The sequence below is a fragment of the Bubalus kerabau genome, chromosome 3, assembly GCF_029407905.1.
Source record: "Bubalus kerabau isolate K-KA32 ecotype Philippines breed swamp buffalo chromosome 3, PCC_UOA_SB_1v2, whole genome shotgun sequence".
NCBI lineage: Eukaryota > Metazoa > Chordata > Mammalia > Artiodactyla > Bovidae > Bubalus > Bubalus kerabau.
In genome coordinates this window covers 109,072,002-109,096,424 of record NC_073626.1, presented here as the reverse complement: position 1 = coordinate 109,096,424, position 24,423 = coordinate 109,072,002, and the positions used below count along the sequence as shown (strand labels likewise).

The following is a 24,423-nucleotide window of genomic DNA, read 5'->3' as shown; positions in this document are numbered from 1 at the left end:
TAAAACTCTGAAAAATAAATATATATACTTATGTGTATATATATGTACCTATATGTACACATATGTCTACATATATATGTGTACCTATGTATTTGTGTGTATATACATATGTATACACACATCTATATATATATATAGTTAGAATAGTCTGTACAAAGTATACTATCCTAATTTCATATAGATGTCGTTAATATATACAATAGTCTTGCAGAGGAATAATACAGTTGTAGAAGATCTATTCTTTCTAAGAACTGTTCCTTTGCTTCAAAGAAGCATTCATTTGGCCCTGAAACCAACCAATGTTAAGGATCATAGCCTTTCACTGAACTAACTTAATTAATTAAGCTAAGCTCTTTGGAGGAAATGCTTACACTTAAGATAGATTTGAGACTATCTGATTACCTTAACACAAGCCAATACAAAGAAAAGAATATAGCAGGATCTACTCTTAAGTTGTAGGCTTCCCTTGTGCCTTGTCTGGTAAAGAATCTGCCTGTAATGCGGGAGACCTGTGTTCCATCCCTGGGTTGGGAAGTTCCCCTGGAGAAGGGAAAGGCTACCCACTCCAGTATTCTGGCCTAGAGAATTCTATGGATTATATAGTCCATGGGGTCGCGAAGAGTCGGACAGGACTGAGCAACTTTCACTCTTAAGTTGTAGGAGCTTTAGTAATCAAAAGTGGTCTGAGCACACAAACCCAGGTCCTTCTGGCTAATTCCAGTTTGCTTGTTTTCTAGCTCAACCGATGTTTTAGGTGACTGAGTACACACTGTGAAGTTTCCCTCCACACGTGTCAAGCTTTATGCTGCTGACAGATACACTTTGCATAACACTGCTTGCAATTTCCACTCTTCTCCATACCTCTGTTATTGGATTCTGCATGCTGAAATTCCATTCTGTATGTAGCATGGTGAACTCATTTTAATTTAGAAAGAGACTAGCAATACTTTTCAACAGCCACTTTTAAAATGGAAATTGAAGAAGATTCATTCATACAATAAAATGAAAGTAAAAACAACAAAATGTACCAAATGCATGTGTTTTCTTTATCAAATTCACTAAATTCATTCTTTCCTTCCTTTCTTTTTAGTTATTTTTTTGCTATTGACTAAGTCATGTCTGACTGTTTGCAACCCATTGACTGTAGTCCACCAAGTTCCTCTGTCCATGGGATTTCTAGGCAAGGATACTGGAGCAGGTTGCCATTTCTTCTCCAGGGGATCTTCCCAACCCAGAGATCACACTCGCGTCTCCTCCTTTGGCAGGTAGATTCTTTACTACTGAGCTACCAGGGAAACCCCTTTTGGGAGCTACAAGCTATCCTTGTGCTGCTTGGAAGTCAGTGCTGTAATGACTAATGTGTCATAACGAGATAAAATGTTTCCTTTCTGGAAAAATGAGAGAACAGAGTCATGAATTTGCATTAAGAATTAATTCCTAATTATTTTATTATTATTAAATTTAATATTGTCAAATATATTAATTTTAATTAATTGGGCTAGATTAATTTCTTTTTGGAATATTTAGAATATATGAGATTCACACAAGAAGTTTTAAGGGTGACTAATTTTCCTATGGTGAATCATTATAGATAATAAGGTTTGGCATTTATCCTGGTCCATTTTGAGAAAGCCTCTAGTTTGTAAATCACATTCAGGATTTTTTGGCATCTTCTCATAAGAATCTAGTTTTATGAAGATCAATATGAAAGAAAAATAAATAAAATTTTATATATGAGTTGGTATCTAAATTAAATACATGAAAATAAATACATATAGGTTAGATTGTGGATAGAGAAAAATGTAATTGCATATATAAGGAAATTTCTATTCCAATTGGCAAGTAAAATAATTAAATGGAATTTTAAAATTTCTTCATATGCATTATTTCAAGGAGTTAGATAATACTTAAGAGAATCTTATTCTTCTTTTGATTCCTGATCAAACACACTAAATGAATATATTATACACTGAGAATCATGTAGGAACAGGTTTAGTATAGAAAGATCAGAAAAGAACAGTACATGTGTCTATGTATGCATACTTGTGTGTCTGGGTAGGGAGCTTTTCAGATGTCAGAGTTTCATTCCCTAATTAGTTTTAATAGACTCTTTACATACTTTATCCCCTTGAATTTAAAAGGAAATTGAAATGTTTACTGGAAAGCAACCACAATCACTTTTTCTAGGGCCACAGAAGATAGACTTCCTTTTCATAGTAACCGGAAGAGTTCTCAGATTCTTTTAATAGAGTAAGAGCAGATAGGGCCACAGAGACTGTCAGTCCCATGAGCATCTAAATAAATGACCATTTTGCACTGCAAACGTAATGTAACCAGGATTGTGAATAAAAAGAGGGTTTCTCTTCCTCACAGCTTCTTAAAATATTAACAAAAGGAATTACCTTAAGGATGGCAAATATTAAAAGTGTTTTGATACATCTCAGTTCATTTGGTCTCTGTTAGTTGAATTTGTTCACTTCTTTATATGATTGTGAGGAATTTTGTGGAAATATCCTGTATTTCCCACCAGGGCTTCCTTGGTGGCTCAGGGGTAAAGAATAAACTTGCCAATGCAGTAATGTGGGTTTGATCCCTTGGTCAGGAATATCCCCTGGAGAAAGAAAGGGCAATCCACTCCAGTATTCTTGCCTGGGAGATCCCATGGATGGAGGAATCTAGTGGGCCACAGACCAAAGGGTTGCAGAGACTTGGGGCCACAAATTATTTGGCAACTAAGCAACAACATCCTGTGTTGAGAGGCATCATACTGTATGTATATAATGTGTTTTCATTGTTCATGCAATTTAGATAGTGATATTACTACCCATATTAATACTATGTAGGAAGACGTGAATTTTTTTTTTAATACAACGTGGTGATTTTGAACTTTCCTATTGTAAAATTTTTATAAGCACATTCCTATGTACAGCTACACCCATATACAAAAGTCCATTTTTCTTTCTTTAAATGAAGCTAAATTATGGGAATTAAAACATCAGTGTTATAGAAAATCATTAATAATAGATATCTTTTCATTATCCTTACCAAGAAGAAATTGATTTTTCTAGGAAACCATTCAGAAAACAATTCAGTTGATACAAAAGCATTCCCAAGACCAAGCTATCACCTCCAAATTGTTAAACTTTTCTCCTTATTAATTTTCACAAGGGTCACAAATATATTACAAGTGTACTCAGGATCTTTTATGAGGAAAAGGAAACATATCCATCTTTGAATCATATATTAGGCTTTGTAATTATTTAGAGTATGTGCTCTGCTGCTGCTGCTGCTGCTGCTGCTGCTGCTGCTGCTAAGTTGCTTCAGTCATGTCCGACCCTGTGTACCCCATAGACAGCAGCCCACCAGGCTCCCCTGTCCCTGGGATTCTCCAGGAAAGAACACTGGAGTGGGTTGCCATTTCCTTCTCCAATGCATGAGAGTGAAAAGTGAAAGTGAAGTCACTCAGTCATGTCAGACTCTTTGACCCCATGGACTGCAGCCCACCAGGCTCCTCCGTCCATGGGATTCTCCAGGCAAGAGTACTGGATTGGGTTGCCATTTTCTTCTCCAAAATATGTGCTCAGAATGCAACAAAAAGAAAGCAATGGAGATAGAAGTGATTTAGACAGAATTTTTCTACAAAGGAAAGCATTTCTAAAAATTAATGCAGTGTTTGAATTAATATATTTCTTTATGTCTCTAGTAAGTAAAAAAGTCCTTAGAGACTTGATGTTAATTAGGTCCCTAATTAACCCTTGAGAAAACATCTCTTCATTGAGTGTGACTCAAAATCAGGAGGAAGGCTGAAGGTGGGAAAATACACTCAATTCTCATGATATATTTTTGCCTACCATCAAACGTCTTTTCTAAACACAAACCACATACATATGATAAAGCTGGTGTTCCTTCTATCTGATGATAGAGTCCAGGGCACTTTACCTGAACAAGCAGACAAACATGTTCCTAATTTTCTTTTCTCGAGGCAGAAATATTTTGTTAAACCACAGACTCTGGAATCACAGTATCACTCAGTCATCTTGATCCTGCCATTCTATATCATTGTGCAAGCCCACAGAAATAGAAGAAAATCCCTCTACTAAGGTAAATAACAGGTAGAGATCCAAATATACTTTCCCTTATTTCTAAGTCCACCATAGGTCATGCATTATTTAGGTATTTTAGAATATTTTATTTGGTTAAATTTAGAAATATTAAAAAGGCCAAAGTGGTACAATCAGTGCCCTACTGGCAAATTAAAAATAAAAAAAATAAAATATTGCCACTTGTGATAAAGATGTGAAACTTGAAACAGCTGGAAACTTGAATTAGAACAGGAAAAGATAGAAGTGTAAGCAACTATATCCCCTAAATTTCAATCTGAATTATATGGTACTTTTTCCAAGAATCAACATATATTTAATGCCATTTTATTTTTGTACTGATATTTTGTTTTTATTTGATCCCTTGTTTTACTATTAACATATATATATATATATATATACACATATATATATATATACACACACACACATCCCTGTCTTCATTAAATCACAACTCTAGATTTTACTAGAGAACTCATTTATATTTTCATATGATCCATGTAATTGAAATATGTTTAAAAGATATTCAAATTTGCATAATCACCTCTGAGGAAGTATTTGGCAATGTGACGATTTTCAGTCTTTAAAGAAGCTTAGTCACACATGTCTATCTGGAATTTTGTTTTAAATGTAATAAAAAACTTGAATTAAAACTAAGGAGGACAGAATTAGGTTCTAGAAAATACAGTTTATTTCTGAAAAGAAAATTAAATTCTAACTTCTATTTCCTTGTAATTCACTAATTTACCTTCTATTAACATTATCTTTAAAACTATACAATCATAAAAAGGAAAACCTGTCACAGTCTTTAAATAAAAGGAAAATTTCTTCTTATTATTATACTTATGTTTATAACTGAAACTAAGAATCCACTGGCTTCTTATGTGACCCTGCTAGAGTTCAAGGCTAAGGAAGGAAATACTACCAAAGAAGAAACACCTTTAACTTCTCAGTCTGAATTTGTCCACAAAGCCAGAGTAATTGGACGTTACATTAGAAAGAAGGAAAAGACCTCGCAACATACTTGATCTACGCTTTCTTGACATCCTTTCTATTTTGAATTACCTTTCTAAACTAAGATTTACTCTTTTTCTAATGTATCTCTCCATCTCTGGTTTTGAGTCCAGGTTATTTCAGTCCAAATGTGGGAAAATGGCAGCCAGTAAGTTCTGTCAGGTCTCCAGACAAGTTGTGTTAAGCCTGTTCATTGCTCACCATGCAATGTTTAAAAAGCAGTAGCTAAGTTTGAACACTTTATGCACATAAATAAGTGGAGCTCCTCCTGAAAAACTGGAACTTTTGGTGACCAAGGACCTTTCCAAAATGGCATCAATTTAGTGAGTCTGTCCAGATACCAGATATGCATCTCCAGTTTTCTACACTTCTTTCTACTCCTTGTAGTTTTACTGACTCCAACATGAAGGACGGGTGCTCTGAGTTTCGGTCATCATATTGTCACATTCAACGAGCTAGAGTATGAGTTAGAGACTTCTGATCCAGTGGGTTCTTTCTCTATTTCAAGTTGAAGACAGATTCACTTGACTGATAGCTTGATTCTGTTTCCACATCAGGATCCATACCTTAATCCTCAACTTTTCCCTGTTTCTTTGTTTAACATTTTATCCCTGCTTCCCAAACCAATTAACTTTTTATAAGTTTTAAGATCTAGTTACACCCATCATGAGTATATAGGTAAACCCTTGACCACTGAAGAATGTAGATTTGTAAAAAGAAGGAAAATTATAGAAAGTTAATAGTATAACTTCATGGAAATAATATAAAGGGGACATTTTTCATGATACATTCTATTAAAATATTTGGTTGCAGGGGTTTTACTTCAAATAATCTTAGTATAAGTAACAGTTCAGAGGGAACATGTTTTTATGTATGGTATCAATCTCCTGTGACAAAGACTTCTCATTTGTCCTTTGCCCAAAAGCACTCCTTGTTAGGAAACACATGATTGTTTAAGAGCCCAACTTCAAAGTCTAAATTTGTGTGTGTGTGTGTGTGTGTATGTGTTTTTACTTCTGATAGCATTTTTCAATAAAGCACAATAGTCACAGCTTTGAAATGCATATTGAATGTCTCTGGCAATAAAACTCATGCTTTCTCAATAACTGATAAAGCTGGGGTTGAAAGACAAGACAGGTTATAGGTTCTCTTTGAACTTTCAATAAAACTATGAAAAATTCAGTATTTCAGTTGCATTTTTCTGCAAATGGACTCACCACGGCAGTGTACTCCTTCATCATATCCATCTAAACAGTCCAGGACGCCATTGCACAGTTGGGATAAATGAATACATTTGTTGGCACCAAGGCAAGCAATGTGATTCCAGGGGCACTTGGTTTCTACCTCCTCAGGACCTGGAAAAATTGTAGGAAGGAACACCGTGATTTGGGTTAGCTTAAGTTTTTCAACTCCAAAACTATCAAGCACAATAAATTGTTAGCATAAATTTATAAAACAAAACAATGAAAAATCCTACCAGAGACCAGTACTGATTATCAGACACATCAAAATTAGCTTATGTATTTAAAAAATTAAATTTTAAAAGCTGCATAGGAAATAAAAGGTGCATTTTTGTCAAATAATGCATTAAAAACACAATTATTCTTTCAACCCATAAATAGGCATGAATTGAAAATCTAAGGGTTGATTTGACTTATTGTTCTATCTCTTATCCTTAGATAAGTGGGAAAGATACTTAAACCATGTAAAATACCTCAAATGTGAAATTTATATAATGGCAACTTCTTGGCAGGGCTCTTTTTAGAATTATATCAGGTAACATAAACAAAAAGGTTTCAGTGGAATTTAAATGAACTGTGTCCACCTTAGATTTATTTTATACTTTTAATCTTTATAAGTATGGAGAACAGCTAGCTTTATACTTCTATGTGGAGTCTTTTGTTTTTAAAAAAAGTCTTAAAACTGAGTAACTATCAAGCAAAAGAATTTTCTAAAGAGCAGATGAGCAGGGTGCATTCATTGAGTTTACCTACTGGTGGTAACTGCACTTTATATAGTCATCCCTTGCATTTTTAAAGATATACTTAACTCAGAACATCAAGATTTTTCTTCAAGCTCTTCAATTACAAGTCTTTATCAAACATTCACACTATATATTGTTATATCCAATTTCAGGTTGCTAAATTCCTATTTATACTTGTTTTATAGGCATCCTCCAAATTTCCCATAATGATTTTTAATTTTGCCAAGCTCTCTCAAACCCAAAGTGCAGTCACACCATAGGACTATAGTCATGTATTAATCTGACACTGATTATTGCAATAACCCAGATTTTTCACTCAAGACACACTTCTGATTTATAATCAGTTTTGTCAATATCTATGGGACATTATTTAATCAATTTAACATTAGTTTTCTCATCTGTAAATGGAACTGCCAGCTGAGTCTACCTGGGTTGCAAGGATCAATAGTCACTCATGGCAAAGCACTAAGCACTATGGGATATAGGCCCAGAGGAGGAATTCCATATGTGTTAATCACGTAAATAAATGCAATGTAGTCGAGATTCTTGTAGAGGAGAATCTAGAGCCAGATTCTTGAGTCCAGTTTCTGGTTCTATTAGTTGAGTAACTTGGGTAAGTTATACTTTGTGTTTTACCAGGTTGTTACAAGTAGTATATCAAAAGTTCTTAGTATTTTTCCTGGTAAGCACTAAATAAGTGATTGATATTAATGTAGTTAATAATGTTCTAAGAAGGTGAGTTGCCTTTTAGTAAACACATCTTATAACTTTCTTTTCTATTTCAAGGCCCTAAAGAAAAAAAAAAAAAAAAAAAAACAGCTCAAAAATATGTTTTACTTAATTTCAGTTCAGTTCAGTCACTCAGTCATACCCAACTCTTTGCGGCCCCTTGAATCGCAGCATGCCAGGCCTCCCTGTCCATCACCAACTCCTGGAGTTCACTCAAACTCATGTCCATCGGGTTGGTGATGCCATCCAGCCATCTGGTCCTCTGTCGTCCCCTTCTCTTCCTGCCCCCAATCCCTCCCAGCAACAGAGTCTTTTGCAATGAGTCAACTCTTCGCATGAGGTGGCCAAAGTACTGGAGTTTCAGCCTCAGCATCAGTCCTTCCAATGAATACCCATGACTGGTGTCCTTTAGGATGGACTGGTTGGATCTCCTTGCAGTCCAAGGGACTCTCAAGAGTCTTCTCCAACACCACAGTTCAAAAGCATCAATTCTTCGGCGTTCAGTCTTCTTCACAGTCCAACTCTCACATCCAAACATGACCACAGGAAAAACCATAGCCTTGACTAGACAAACCTTTGTTGGCAAAGCAATGTCTGTGCTTTTCAATATGCTATCTAGGTTGGTCATAACTTTCCTTCTAAGGAGTAAGCGTCTTTTAATTTCATGGCTGCAATCATCATCTGCAGTGATTTTGGAGCCCCCCAAAATAAAGTCTGACACTGTTTCCCGTATTTCCCCATCTATTTCCCATGAAGTGCTGGGACGAGAAGCCATGATCTTCGTTTTCTGAGTGTTGAGCTTTAAGCCAACTTTTTCACTCTCCTCTTTCACTTTCATCAAGAGACTTTATTTAGTGAGGCAGAATAATGACAATAATGAAAAGGCCAATCTAACATCTTCTAGGATGTGTAAAAATTATAAGAATTGCAGAAGACAGTTATATACTAGCACTAGAAAACTAAGAAAAAAGAAACTAAACATATTATGTAAGCAAAAAAAAAGAAAGCTGGAAAAAAGAAAGCTGGAGTTGCCAAAAGTAATATATGTTTTTTGAAATGCCTTATCAAATATGTATTCTAGGTATATGTGATTTTTGTTTGATGCTAAAACAGCTTTCAACCATTTGTGTTTGGCAGATGTAAACAAACTTTTCTGTTCTAGTTTCACTAGCTTAAATGTTACTACTAATGGATTCCCTGTATTCTTCATGTATATTATACAATTACCACTATACAAGGGTATTAGTTCTGTCAAATACAAATATACAACTCATTTTACTGAAACATGTCTCTGTAACTTGAGTATCAATATTTTAAAAATATACTTCTCCATACATATGTATACATGTATACACACAAATTAAAAAAATATATACATATTTAAATCCAAATTACAGGAACTAAAGCAAGTGAAACTCTTTTCACTGAGGGTTTCTACCTACTGAATCTTATATTTGAAGATTAATATAAATGCATTTTTAATTTTAAATATAAATTTTAAATATAAAATTTTTATATTTTAAAATTTTAAATATAAATCATTTTTATAATTTATAAACTAATAAAATTTTGAAAAGCTATGACCAGTAGTCACAAGAAAGCTTCCTTTTTTTTAAATTAATAAGTTGATTCTTAAAATTTGAAAAAATGCATCCTTGCATAAATGTCAAAGTAGTTTTTGGGACAGTTATATTTAGATATCTGTAAAAATTTCAAAAATAACCCTACCAAAGAACACTTTATAAACCAAAAATTACTAAGTAGCTCTAAAATAGCCAGATTTTTCTAAAAGCAACACGTTTGTTGACTCAAATACATGTGAGTTTTCAATTTTAAGATTGTCAGATAACTAATGAACATGACAGAAGAAGTGAAATGCATATCTGGTATCAAGATAAAAGGCTCAGCTATTTACAAATTTTGAGAAAATAAGAAAAATATCTGGATTTCTCAAAAGGAATATATAGAACTATTAAATTCTTCCTACCAATAACGTAACGACAAAAGAGAAATTTGTTTAGAAAAATGAAAGAGTTAATTGGTTTCTTCATTGACGGATTATAATTACTTTCCTCGTCTTTGATATGCTCTTGTCTTGGTTCCCATCCATGCTCAGTAACTGGTAAGACAGCTGCAAGATGGACTGCTGCTACTGCTGCTGCTGCTGCTAAGTCACTTCAGTCATGTCCGACTCTGTGTGACCCCATAGACGGTAGCCCACCAGGCTCCCCCGTCCCTGGGATTCTCCAGGCAAGAACACTGGAGTGGGTTGCCATTTCCTTCTCCAGTGCATGAAAGTGAAACGTGAAAGTGAAGTCGCTCAGTCATATCCAACTCTTCGCGACCCCATGGACTGCAGCCTACCAGGCTCCTCCGTCCATAGGATTTTTCCAGGCAAGAGTACTGGAGTGGGGTGCCATTGCCTTCTCCAAAGATGGACTGCACTTTCATCAATTCTCCCCAATTTTTCATAACAAAAGATATTAAGACAAAGAAAATTTGCAAATTACACTGAAGTAAAGAGCAGAAACTATTCACAGAATAATTATAGAGGTTGCCCCAGACCTTGACGATTACCCTCAAAATTGAGGAAATCAATATCTTAAACCTCTTTGACCAGCTCTGGTATACTTCAGTTGGAAAACTTCTAAAGCCAGAATGTTGTTGCTGTCTTTCTTGAAAACGTGGTAGAGATGGGGCAGTTTGAAAAATAGCAATGCTTGCCTCAAATTCTCAACTGAAACCAGGCAACATGGGTATACGGTGTAGGTGCTTTGGGGAATAATCTATCTTGATTCCCAATGAACATTTAAGACGTAATGCTGTGTGTATCCCCTGAGGCTCCTTTAGTCCATCCTAAAATTAGAAAACTCACCCTGATCACTACTTCTCCCTGTATACCTGTGTGACAAGAAGCAGTATGGAAGCTGTATGGACTTCCCAGAATATGTCAATGTTACATTAAATAATTCATCTCATGAGGACTTTTGGGCACTCAGAACTTTTCACAACCAGCAATTATAATCTGGACATAGCAAAGAGGAGGGTCAGCGGCTATCAAATATACCCAGAATTATCTCTTTAATTACTAATTATGAAGATTGTGGGGGGATAAGAGAGAGGTGCTGTGATAACAGGGCAGCACATGAGAAATTTCAAAATAGTACAGACTCTTAAAATTTTAACAAGGATGGGAGTCCTGGTGAGAGAATCACTTCACTTGTCAGTAATTCACATTTAGAAAACATTCCCAGTCCCTCAAATCTAATTTTAGGTAACCAGAGCAATATAGCAGAATTTAAAATACAGTAATTAAATATAAGACAGAAAAACCCTATTATGAGTAGGATTTAAAATATACAGCACAGAAAAATAGTATCCATATCTTAAATTTTTATAAGCTTTACCCAACTAGCTGAAATAACTTTCATTTTTTTAACTGAACCTCATTTCACAAATAAGCCTTCTAGTATTAAGCAAGATAGTACAATTCATCTGCATGTTCTTAAATATTCAAATTATTTTCAAACATAAACATCTAATCTGTTCAGAAAAAAAAGTGATAATGGAAGACATAAATCTCATCAAACGTCCTTTCTGACTAATAATTGAGATGGTGCATTTTATGAAGGAGTGGAGGTTTTTCTTTTATAATGACAGATATGGTTAAATATCTGCCCTTGTCACTACATCATCACATCTTAGCAGAATCTGTATCAATTCTTCCTCTAAAGTTTAATCTTCCCAGGCTTTTCTGGTGGCTCACACAGTAAAGAATCTGCCTGAATGGAGAAGACCTGGGTTCAACCCCTTTGTCGGGACGATCTCCTGGAGCAGAGAATGGCAACCCACTCCAGTATTTCTACCTGGAGAATTCTATAGACAGAGGAGCCCGGTGGGCTACCACCCATGGGATCACAAAGAGTCAGACACAACTGAGTGGCTAACACACACGCACACCTTACACTATGTCACCTTACACTCTGGGGGTTTTGTCCTATCAATACTTGCTGTTTTGTTTAATTGTATTTCCTATCTCTATCTTTCCAATAGTTCTAACTTTTGTCTGCTATTCACTCAGTTTATTTTAAACCTACCCTCAAGAATAAATTTGCTTTTTCTGACTGAATGTTCCTTGAGGTGATATTTATGTATTTCAACTGTTAAACTGCACCTGCTGCATTCCCTCTCATTCCAGCCTCTGCTTCCAACCCTGCTTAGCTTCTCCCCAGGTCCTCCTGATGGTCCCACTAACAGTAAAGCCAGAGGCATACAGCATCCTTCAAAAGCTGAGCAGACTTCTGCTCTCTTAGCCATACTTTCCTCCATTATTGTTCATGCACTGAAAACTCTTGTCACACTACTGTTGTTTACACCATTCCATGAACATACTTAGATGCATTTCATAGAGGCTCTTTTATAAACTTCTCTTTCTCTCCAGTAAAGGAATATTTAGTTCTATTAACATTTAGTATACTGCCTGATACAGAATAAACAATGTTCAAAATTCAGTTGGTGAATGAAGTTTCTAGCAACTGAACTTTCTTTAATATGCTAGAAGTTACCTTTTTTAAATCATCAGTGCATTCTCAGAATTGATTTCAAAAAACAAAACAAAACAAATTTCACCCAAAGACTTCTCTCAAGCTCTTGATATTTATAATTACTGACCACATGAAATCTAAACTCCTTGGCCTGATTTCATGTTCTAGTTGAAACTAAAGTAGCATTATTTACAATTAATCACCATTGCATTATATACAGTTATTTTCAGTACTTATACTCTATACATTCAACTCATTGGAAAAGTCCCTGATGCTGGGAAAGATTGAGGGCAGAAGGAGAAGGAGGCATCAGAGGATGAGATGGCTGGATGGCATCACTGGTGCAAAGGACAAGAACTTGGGCAAACCCTGGGAGATGGTGAGGAACAGGGAGGGTGTGCATGCTGTAAGTCCATGGGGTCACAGAGTGGGATGCAACTGGACGAATGAATAACAACATATTCCATTGGTTCTTTTTTATCATTCAACTCCCTAAAATACACCAAATTTTTACCACCTATAAATTTTTTGGTATGTAATATAATCGTGTGAAAACCATCTCTTTTTCACCACCCAGTAAAATCCTTCAAGATCTGGCCTCTCTATCAAGTTTCTTCTGTGAAAAAAAAAAAAAAATAGGAAATAGTGGAAAGGTTATGTGGTTTAGAGACAAAAACCTTGAATTAGAGTTTTTATCTGCTATGTATTAGTTGCCTTATTGCCAAATTCAGACTTAGATTGAAGAAAGTAGGGAAAACAACTAGACCATTCAAAGAAAGAAAGTGAAGTCACTTAGTCATGTCCAACTCTTTGTGACCCCATTGAGAGTAGCCTGCACCAAGCTCCTCTGTCCATGGGATTTTCAAGGCAAGAAGTACTGGAGTGGGTTGCCATTTCCTTCTCCAGGGAATCTTCCCAACCCTTGGTTCGAACCCAGGTCTCTCATATTGTAGACAGACACTTGACCATCTGAGCCACCAGAAAGTCCATTCAGGTATGACCTAAATCAAATCCCTTACAATTATACAGTGGAAGTGAGAAATAGATTTAAGGGACTAGATCTGATAGACAAAGTGCCTGATGAACTATGGACTGAGGTTCCTGACATTGTACAGGAGACAGGGACCAAGACCATCCCCAAGAAAATGAAATGCAAAAAAGCAAAATGTCTGTCTGAAGAGGCCTTATAAATAGCTGAGAAAAGAAGAGAAGCAAAAAGCACAGAAAGGATATAGCCATTTGAATGCAGAGTTTCAAAGAATAGCAAAGAGAGATAAGAAAGCCTTCCTCAGTGATCAATGCAAAGAATAGAGGAAAACAATAGAATGGGAAAGAACAGAGATCACTTCAAGAAAATTAGAGATACCAAGGGAACATTTCATGCAAAGATGGGCTCAATAAAGGACAGAAATGGTATGGACCTAACAAACAGAAGATATTAAGTAGAGGTGGCAAGAATACACAGAAGAACTGTACAAAAAAGAACTTCACGACCAAGATAATCACGATAGTGTGATCACTGACCTAGAGCCAGACATTCTGGAATGTGAAGTCAAGTAGGCCTTAGAAAGCATCATTATGAACAAAGCTAGTGGAGGTGATGGAATTCCAGTTGAGCTATTTCAAATCCTAAAAGATGATGCTGTGAAAGTACTGCCCTCAATATGCCAGCAAATCTGGAAAACTCAGCAGTAGCCACAGGACTGAAAAAGGTCAGCTTTCATTTCAATTCTTAAGAAAGGCAATGCCAAAGAATGCTCAAATTACCGCACAATTGCACTCATCTCACACGCTAGTAAAGTAATGCTCAAAATTCTCCAAGCCAGGCTTCAACAGTACATGAACCATGAACTTCCAGATGTTCAAGCTGGTTATAAAAAAGGCAGAGGAACCAGAGATCAAATTACCAACATCCACTGGATTATCGAAAAAGCAAGAGAATTCCAGGAAAACATCTATTTCTGCTTTATTGATTATGCCAAAGCCTTTGACTGTGTGGATCACAATAAACTGTGGAAAATTCTGAAAGAGATGGGAGTACCAGGCCACCTGATCTGCCTGCTGAGAAATGTGTATGCAGGTCAGGAAGCAACAGTTAGAACTGAGCATGGAACAACAGACTGGTTCCAAATAGGAAAAGGAATACGTCAAGGCTGTATATTGTCACCCTGCTTATTTAACTTACATGCAGAGTACATCATAAGAAACGCTGGGCTGGATGAAGCATAAGCTGAAATCAAGTTTGCCAGGAGAAATACCAATAACCTCAGATATGCAGATGACACCACCCTTACGGCAAAAAGTGATGAAAAGTCTCTTGCCTTTTGATAAAAGTGAAAGAGGAGAGTGAAAAAGTTGGCTTAAAGCTCAACATTCAGAAAACTAAGATCATGGCATCCAGTCCTATCACCTCATGGGAAACAGATGGGGAAACAGTTGAAACAGTGGTAGACTTTATTTTCTTGGGTTCCAAAATCACTGCAGATGGTGATTCCAGCCATGAAATTAAAAGATGCTTACACCTTGGAAGGAAAATTATGACCAACCTAGATAGCATATTAAAAATCAGAGACATTACTTTGTCAACATATGTCCATCTATTCAAGGCTATTGTTTTTCCAGTGGTCATGTATGGATGTGAGAGTTGGACTATAAAGAAAGCTGAGTGTCAAAGAATTTATGTTTTTGAACTGTGGTGTTACAGAAGACTCTTGAGAGTCCCTTGGACTGCAAGGAGATCCAACAAGTCCATCCTAAAAGAGATCAGTGCTGAGTGTTCATTGGAAGTGTTCAACTGATGTTGAGGCTGAAACTCCAATACTTGGCCACCTGATGCAAAGAGCTGACTCATCTTAAAAGACCTTGATGCTGGGAAAGATTGAAGGCGGGAGGAGAAGGGGACAGCAGAGGATGAGATGGTTGGATGACATCACTGACTCAATGGACATGATTTTGAGTAAAGTCCAGCAGTTGGTGATGGACAGGGAGGCCTGGCATGATGCAGTTCATGGGGTCGCAAATAGTCGGACAAGACTGAGAGACTGAACTGAAGTAGTTAACCTCACTGATTTTTTTTTTTTTTGCATTTGAAAAACATGAGTAATATTAGTGCCTATGTCACATGATTTTCATAAGGATCGCATGATCATAATTTGAAGAATTATTTGAAACTCAAGTTCTATTAAAGTCTGCTGCTGCTGCTGCTGCTGCTAAGTCGCTTCAGTCGTGTCCAACTCTGTGCGACGCCATAGACAGCAGCCCACTAGGCTCCTCTGTCCCTGGGATTCTTCAGGCAAGAATACTGGAGTGGGTTGCCATTTCCTTTTCCAATGCATGAAAGTGAAAAGTGAAAGTGAAGTTGCACAGTCATGCCCAACTCTTAGTGACTCCATGGACTGGAGCCTAGCAGGCTCCTCCGTCCATGGGATTTTCCAGGCAAGAGTACTGGAGTGGGGTGCCATTACCTTCTCTGCTATTAAAGTCTAGTATTGATTAAAACACAAAACATAGAGGAACATAAGAATCATTTCTATTGATAGGCACCCTTATAATATTTGACCCTTGAATATTGAATCCTGTGAAGATATTCTATTTCTAAAAATTAAAATCCCATCACTTCTAAGACCTTGTGACAACTGCCTTAAATATGGAAGCTTTCGAACTACACTACAAACCTATGATAACCAAAAAAGTACATTATTGGCACCAAAATAAAAAACAAACAAACAAACAAAAAATCACCAATGGAATAGAATAGAGAGCCCAGAAATGAACCCACAACTATATGGACAATCAATATATGACAAAAGAGGCAAAAATATACACAAGATAAAGACAGCTTCTATGACAATATTAGGAAAAACTGGACAGTTACATACAGAAGAATCAGCCTACTTTCTCACACCTTGCACACAAATAAATTCAAAATGGATCAAAGACCTAAATGTAAGGCCTGAAACCATAAAACTTCTAAAAGAAAACTTAGGCTGTATGCTCTCTGACATCAGCCTTTAGCAATATTTTTTTGAGCATGTCCCCTCAAGCAAGGGGGAAAAAATAAACAAATGGACTACATCAACCTAAAACCTTTTGTATAGTGAAGGAAACTAACAACAAAACAGACCACCTACAAAATGGGAGGAAATATTTGCAAAATATATCTCCAATAAGGAATTAATATCCAAAATATAAAATGAGCTCATGCAACTAAACATCAGAAAAACAAACCGTCTGGTTAACAAATGGACAAAAGTTCTGAATAGACAGTTTTTCAAGGAAAACATACTGATGGTCAAAAGGCACATGAAAAGATGCTCAAGTTCAGTATTTAGAAAAATTCAAATCAAAACCACAGTACAGTGTTACCTCATACCTGTAAGAAGGACCAGAGCTTTAAAAAACAAAAACAAAAAACTAACAAATGTTGGCAAAGATGTGGAGAAAAGAGAACCCTCACACATGGTACATATACAGTGGAATATTAGCCATAAAAAGGAATGAAATTATGCCATTTGAAGTCACATGGTTGGACCTACAGATTAAGTGAAGTAAATCAGAGAGAGAAAGACAAATGTCACGTTATCACTATACATGGAACCTAAAAAAAAAATTATACAAATGAACTTAATTTACAAAATTGAAACAGACTCACTGACTGAAAACAAACTTATGGTTACCAAAGGGGAAACATGGCAGGGAGGGATAAATCAGGACTTTGAGATTAACAAATATACACTACTATATATAAAGGGCCTACTGTACATATATATATATGCTATGCTATGTTAAGTCACTTCAGTCGTGTCCGACTCTGTGTGACCCCATAGATGGCAGCCTACCAGGCTCCCCTGTCCCTGGGATTCTCCAGGCAAGAACACTGGAGTGGGTTGCCATTTCCTTCTCCAATGCATGAAAGTGAAAAGTGAAAGTGAAGTCGCTCAGTCGTGTCTGACTCTTCGCGACCCCATGGACTGCAGCATACCAGGCTCCTCCGTCCATGGGATTTTCCAGGCAAGAGTACTGGAGTGGGGTGCTGTTGCCTTCTCCGGTATATATATATAAGGACCTACTGTATAGTACAGAGAACTCTAATCAGTATACGTAGTGACATATAAGGGAAAAGAATCTGAAAAAGAATGGATATACGTATTTGTAAAAATGAATCACTTTGCTGTATATCAGAAACTAACACAACACTGTAAATAAACTATAAAATACAATTTAGAATATATGACTTTATACACTGTGATATTCACTTCATGATGTATGTAAATCAAATCATTTTGCTGTATGCCTTAAATTTATACAGTGCTGGATGTCAATTATATATTAATAAAACCATGAAAATATAAAGAAATTAAAATATCTTTAAATTAACTTTCCTAGAATCTTTTTCAAAAAATTAGTGTCTTTAAGCAATATACAGAGATTTCTGGAATACTATTAATGTGATTGCAAATACTTATACTTTTCTATCTCTATTAGATAAAAAACTTTTAAAAGAATGCATTTATATACAATTATATCCATTTTCCTGGAAATACTACAGACAGTCATCTTTTAAGGAGAAAAGGTGATTTTTATGCAATTAAGTATATGGAAATAGCACATTATAACATCTATTATAATTTTCACAGCTGAGAAATCAAAATAGCTAACAGCAATATGGGATGCTTCTGGAAACTGTGGAGCATGTACTAAACCACATTATTTGCTCCATGTTATTTTGGGAAACAAGTACATAATGTGAAAGTATTTAATATCATATATCTGTTCAATATTAAGCATAATATCAGATTTCATGATGTCTTTACAGTTCTAATACAACTTTCCTAGAACTATATTTCATAAGATACTTTTATTTTCTTCCCCTGACAGACTGATATCCTAATTTAAATAGAAAGGATGAAATAAATTTATAGTATTTCAAAGAAATAATATTTATAGTATTTTTAAAGAAAATTAAAATTGGATTTATGAGTTTCAACTTCTAAATAAAATAATATTAATTGATATAATTTGTTAGAGTAATCTTTATGATTAAAATCAAGGATACAGGAATATGAATAAGAACCTCTAAAGATACACGTGCACTCTCTCTACCAGTAACTCACTCAAGTTAAGTAATTTCTTTGTAAAAGAGGTTCCAGTAATGGCTTGTGTGTCTACATATTTCAAATGGATGTTGTGAAGATTCAAGAACTGGAAGAGATGTAAGGGTGATTGATTTTGTCCAGCTGCACTACCCCAAGCCATCTCTGACATCTGTCCTATTTTTAAAGGCCTTGGGGAAGGATATTTTGCAGCTTTGATAACTTCTAAGGTTTAAAAATCCTTTTTCTTTTGTCCTTACTCTTCAGAATTCTCAGTATATGAAAATTCCTTACATCTAATGTACACAGCTTTATTTATATATTTCATGTATGAAAAGCATGCCTGCTCACCTACTAAAGATTGTACAGTATTAAAGTAATTCTGCTACAACCAAAGATGCCACTGTGTCTGCTATTATGAGTATGAATAAACAGGTGGTTAGTTAATATTCTTACTAAAAACTTCTGTATCATATCTGGAAAAACTGCTATATTAAGATAGAGAGCTCTGTATTTCTCTGTGTGTGTGCACTGCTAACTTTAGAATATATCAAACGAATTTTACTAATTTGTCAACCCCTGAATCCAACAAATAAATATAGGTTAAGTCATAATATTCTCTTGCACTAGAACTGTGAACATTTAGAATACAGTCAAAATTGGTAAATGAAAATATTGTATGGACATAACCAAAGCATTGGTACCATTAATTACAGCTTTTGAAATAACTTTATCAGGCCAATGGACTGTCTTGCTTTATGACTTTCCACTTAAGGGCAAATAGATAAGAAAATAAATGAAAACACTGTTTTATGAATGACTTTCATTGTAGCATTGCCATTTATTAAACCCAGTGCTAACAGGGGAAATTGCTTGGATGATTAAAAAGTTGTTGTCATATAAGTATTTTAAATGCGCCTTTATTTCTCTCCATGTATCCATTCTTTATATGTTTTTTTTCTCTTTTTTCCTGATATTAGATCATTTATTTTTTTATTTATTTTTTTTTTTTTTTGATGTTCACTTTCATTCACTTATTTATTTATAAAGTATGAATAAATATAATCGGTTGATGTAATTACACCGTGAGTTGTGTTTTTTGCTGTTAACAAACATTACCTTAATGTTGAACCACCTTTTAATGTAGTCCCAATCAGTGGCTTACACCATCCCAGGTTAAAAACAGCTCCATTTTTTCTGTAACTTTTTTTGTAGAAAAATGTAAACATACACCAAAATAGAGATAATAGTATAATCAACCTCAGTCCTAATTAGGTCAATAATTATCAACTTCAACAAAATGTTGATAATTGTTGAAGTTGATAATTATTGACCTAATTAGGACTGCACAATATTGTATTGGTTTTGCCATATATCAACGTGAATCCGCCACAGGTATACAAGTGTTCCCCATCTTGAACCCTCCTCCCTGCCCGTACCATCCCTCTGGGTCCTGCCAGTGCACTAGCCCCAAGCAAGCAGTATCGTGCATCGAACCTGGACTGGCGACTCGTTTCATGTATGATATTATACATGTTTCAATGCCATTCTCCTAAATCATCCCACCCTCTCCCTCTCCCTCTATGTGAGGCAGCAAAAGAGACACTGATGTATAGAACAGTCTTTTGGACTCTTTCTATGTTTTTGATTTTTGATCACCCCCACTCTCTGTCAAAAGGTCTAGAAATGTGCTTTTTCTTCCCTCCACCTCTGTTAAAATGCACTTACATGCTTTTTTTTTTTTTTTTAATCTATTAGAGTCTTTCTCTTTGTTAGCCAACCTAAATACTAAGTGCTATTTCTTACAGGTAATATAGTTACATTTAAACAAGATTCTTACAGAAACAATAGATTAATTCCAAAGACTGGAATTTTAGGCTTTCTGTTAAAATGACAAAGGTAATTTTGTTTGAGAGAAAAGAGATACTTCTTCATTGATTGATACACATATCATATTTCTTGGCAGTTGTATTGATTTGTATTTGACTCTCAACTGAATGAATATGTATTTAATGAATGAATGAATATGTATTAATCAATGAACCACAAAGAAGATGCTTGTCTATCAAAGTTTGCAGTTCTACTGAGTCCTCAAGAAGTAAAACACGTTCCAGTCATACCTTAAAACTTTTGAGAATAAAAGATTTACTCGATTTGCTGATAAGATAACCAAGGAAGCAGAAGATGAAATGTTCCATTTGGGAGTATCTTTCTTTCTGAAATACAGGTAGAAGATAAGTATTTCACCTTTAAAGCCAGTGCTTTTTCCTCTTGTTCTCTGGTGTCTACCTATTGTAAGCAGGTGACAGTTCCTGATGGCAGTTCTGAATTTCAGAGCAGTGTGGAAAGCCTACTCAATTTGAAACAGGGATGACTCCCTGGTAGAAAGCATGCTAAAAGACAGATGCCTACTGAAAAACAAAACAAACAAAAGTGCCAAAATCAGATAGTTCTACACATCCTCCAGAGGAAGGCGATCTTACTATGACAAAGGGACAGCGAGTGGGAACAGCCAACTGGCTCATCCGCATGTCAGGACAGCTGAAAGCCTTTCAATCTTTCATTCCACACATGTGTTAGACATTGTTTCCGAGCCAACCTCTATGCACACTGAGGCATGGCTATTGTCACTCTTAACAGCAATTCCTTGCTTGTTTTTTCTTAGAAATCTGTAAAGGAAGACTTTATTCCTCTATAGGCTAAGATAATAAAAGGTTAGATGCAAGTTCCCAGTTACAGTCTAAAAACCAAGGCAGGTTAATGTCAGGAGATAATAGAAGAAAAGATTTGGTGATATGTTGCCAAAATGATAATAGTCAAAGATCAAGGAATTCTAAATATATAAATCATTCAGAACTCTTGAAAGACATTAAGTTCTCCCCAATACCAGTAAATAACAAAGTCAACATTTGTTGAGTAAATATATAAGACAACTAGTAAATGTGTCTCTACACTTTTGTTCAGATTAAGAACAATTAAGAACTATTTTGAGGATCTTTTTGGTAACAAGCATCATTTTTCATCCAATTAACTCTTCACTATAATTCAAGTAACACAAAAACAGCTCCATGAAAACTGGAGAACAAGCTTTTTGATTTTACAGGGCTCCTTCAAGACATTAAATTATACATACTGACTTAAAAAGAAAACTATCTTTCTGATTTAGATAAAAGTTTGCTCCATGACCCCTGGTCAAACAACCCAGATTCACTGTGATATATGTAATAAAAAGTAGAAACATCTTTCCTAATTTCACTGGTACATTTATTAGAATAAAAGTTATTTAATAGGAGTTATTCACTCATTATTCCATTTGGGGGAAAACCTAATATTTAGTTACAAGGGATGGATAAGAGAAAAATAGACAAGGAAGAAGAGGAATAAACATATGTCTTGAATTACTTTATCACATTTTGAAAAGAAATTCTTTGTTGTGCATGAAAATAAACAATTGTTTGAGAGACCTGATTAGCATACAAATGGTTTTATAGTGAGAGAGACTGGTTACAGCATGTATAGCTAATAGTCTTTCACTAGAAGAACCATGTTGCATGACATGGTGATTTTTATATAAGCCAATTTATACTTGAGAGGAAGACAGAATGTTAAACAGCCCAATTTAAAAGCCATAGGATGGTACAGACATTCTTAGATTTAACAAGGTTGAATCATTGGTAGATACAGTGTGTTTTTCAGACCAAAAGTGAAATACTATTGATGAAAGATATTCTTTAAAATTTGATTTTTATGTCATTTAAAATTATGCTAGCTCAATATAGGAGTCACTTTAAATGAAAATAAATTCCTTTACTGCATTCTCTGAAAGCAGCATTATATTATCAGATAACTGCTGTTTATTGAGTACTTTGTATGTTCCAGCTTCTGTAAACACAGAGGTAAGCACATAATGTCCATTATCTTATTAAATTCTTACAAGAGTATCATGTGTTAGATATTATAATTGCTAGTATACAAATGAGACTGAAGATTGAAGAGGATAAATACCTTCCTCAAGGTCACAGAGTAGAAATGCTATTCTTTGAATTCATGTCTCATATCTTCTAAAACCTGTTTCTTTACTATTATCTTAAATTGTGCAACAATCTCAATCCCATGTAACACAGAAACAGATGAAGCATGACACCTAATTATGCATTTCTATCTGTTTCTCCTTCTTTGTGATGAAAGATCTTGAAGAAAAAGGAAGAAAATCATATTATAAGGCTGTGAAGCTATGCCACATAAATACTTACACAGTTCTTACAGTCAGGGGTGATACCAGAATATTTAACAACAGATGAAATAGAGGCTACAGCTTCTACAAGTAGCCATAAGCAGGTAAGTTGGGGGGAATCTTGGCCAGGTGACCAGGCCTGTTTGACTAGGGAGAGAGAGGTAGGGATGGGAAGACAATGGGGAGGAAGAATAGGCTGAGAGACAGGTGAATAGGCTGAGGTATGGTAGGATAGCTGATTTCTTTGCTCACTTTGGCCTGAAGGAGCATGGCGTTATTTGAGGGGTCCCAAGAAGGCACCGAATAGCAGCTGTTTAGAATCAGAATAGAAGTATTCCAATATTTTATAAACCAGTACTGTTGTGCCATGCATACTCAACTAAGTATCTGTTGTACTTAGAGGAATTTGTCTTGTCTGTCTCTTTAGTCATATCCAATTCTTTGCAATCCTATGAACTGGAGCCCGCCAGGTTCCTCTGCCCGCAGGATTCTCCAGGCAAAAATACTGGAGTCAGTTGCCATGCCCTCCTCCAGGGGATCTTTCTGACCCAGGGATCAAATCTTCATCTCTTATGTCTCCTGTATTGACAGGCAGGTTTTTACCACTTTTCTAACAAATTCTAACCATAAACACAATTCCGTATGGTTGGCCTTGATGCTGCTAAGTCACTTCAGTTGTATCCGACTCTGTGCGACCCCATAGACGGCAGCCCACCAGGCTCCCCTGTCCCTGGGATTCTCCAGGCAAGAACACTGGAGTGGGTTGCCATTTTCTTCTCCAATGCAGGAAAGTAAAAAGTGAAAGGGAAGTTGCTCAGTCGTGTCTGACTCTTAGCGACCCCATGGACTGCAGCCCACCAGGCTCCTCCATCCATGGGATTTTCCAGGCAAGAGTACTGGAGTGGGGTGCCATTGCCTTCTCACTATGATTCTAGGTTGTGTTCATTAAATACAAAGTGGTTTTCAATGGTACATATTGCTAAGGTAAAGCTCAAGTCTTCTAAAAGATCAGCCTTCTAAACCATACACCCAAACCCCAACTTTGAACCATTTGATCAGTCTTTCAACGTGTGCTTATTTCTGCTTTGGTGGAGCATCTTTTTTTTTCCTTTTATTTTAATATAAATTCATTTATTTTAATTGGAGGCTAATTACTTTACAAGATTGTATTGGTTTGGCCATACATCAACATGAAACTGCCACGGGTGTACACGTGTTCCCAATCCTGAACCCACTCCCTTTTCCCTCCCTGTACCATCCCTCTGGGTCGTCCCAGTGCACCAGCCCCAAGCAAGCAGTATCATGCATTGAACTTGGACTGGCCATTCATTTCTTATATGATATTATACATGTTTCACTGCCATTCTTCCAAATCATCCCACCCTCTCCCTCTCCCAGAGTCCAAAAGACTGTTCTATACATCTGTGTTTCTTTTGCTGTCTTGCACACAGGGTTATCGTTACCATCTTTCTAAATTCCATATATATGTGTTAGTATACTATATTGGTGCTTTTCTTTCTGGCTTACTTCACTCTATATAATAGGCTCCAGTTTCATCCATCTCATTAGAACTGATTCAAATGTATTCTTTTTAATGGCTGAGTAATACTCCATTGTGTGTATGTACCACAGGTTTCTTATCCATTCATCTGCTGATGGACATCTAGGTTGCTTCCATGTCCTGGCTATTATAAGAGTGCTGCGATGAACATTGGGGCACACGTGT

At 35.8% G+C, this 24,423-nt stretch overlaps 1 protein-coding gene across 1 annotated transcript in view; it reads right to left on the bottom strand.

The window, feature by feature from the left end:
• Positions 1-24,423, bottom strand: part of LRP1B (LDL receptor related protein 1B) — a 1,835,261-nt gene that overhangs the window by 1,453,788 nt on the left and 357,050 nt on the right. Inside the window, exon 3 of the mRNA XM_055574440.1 lies at positions 6,332-6,469. Within this exon, the coding sequence (XP_055430415.1) occupies positions 6,332-6,469 (138 nt within the window). The remainder of the gene's footprint in view (positions 1-6,331; positions 6,470-24,423) is intronic.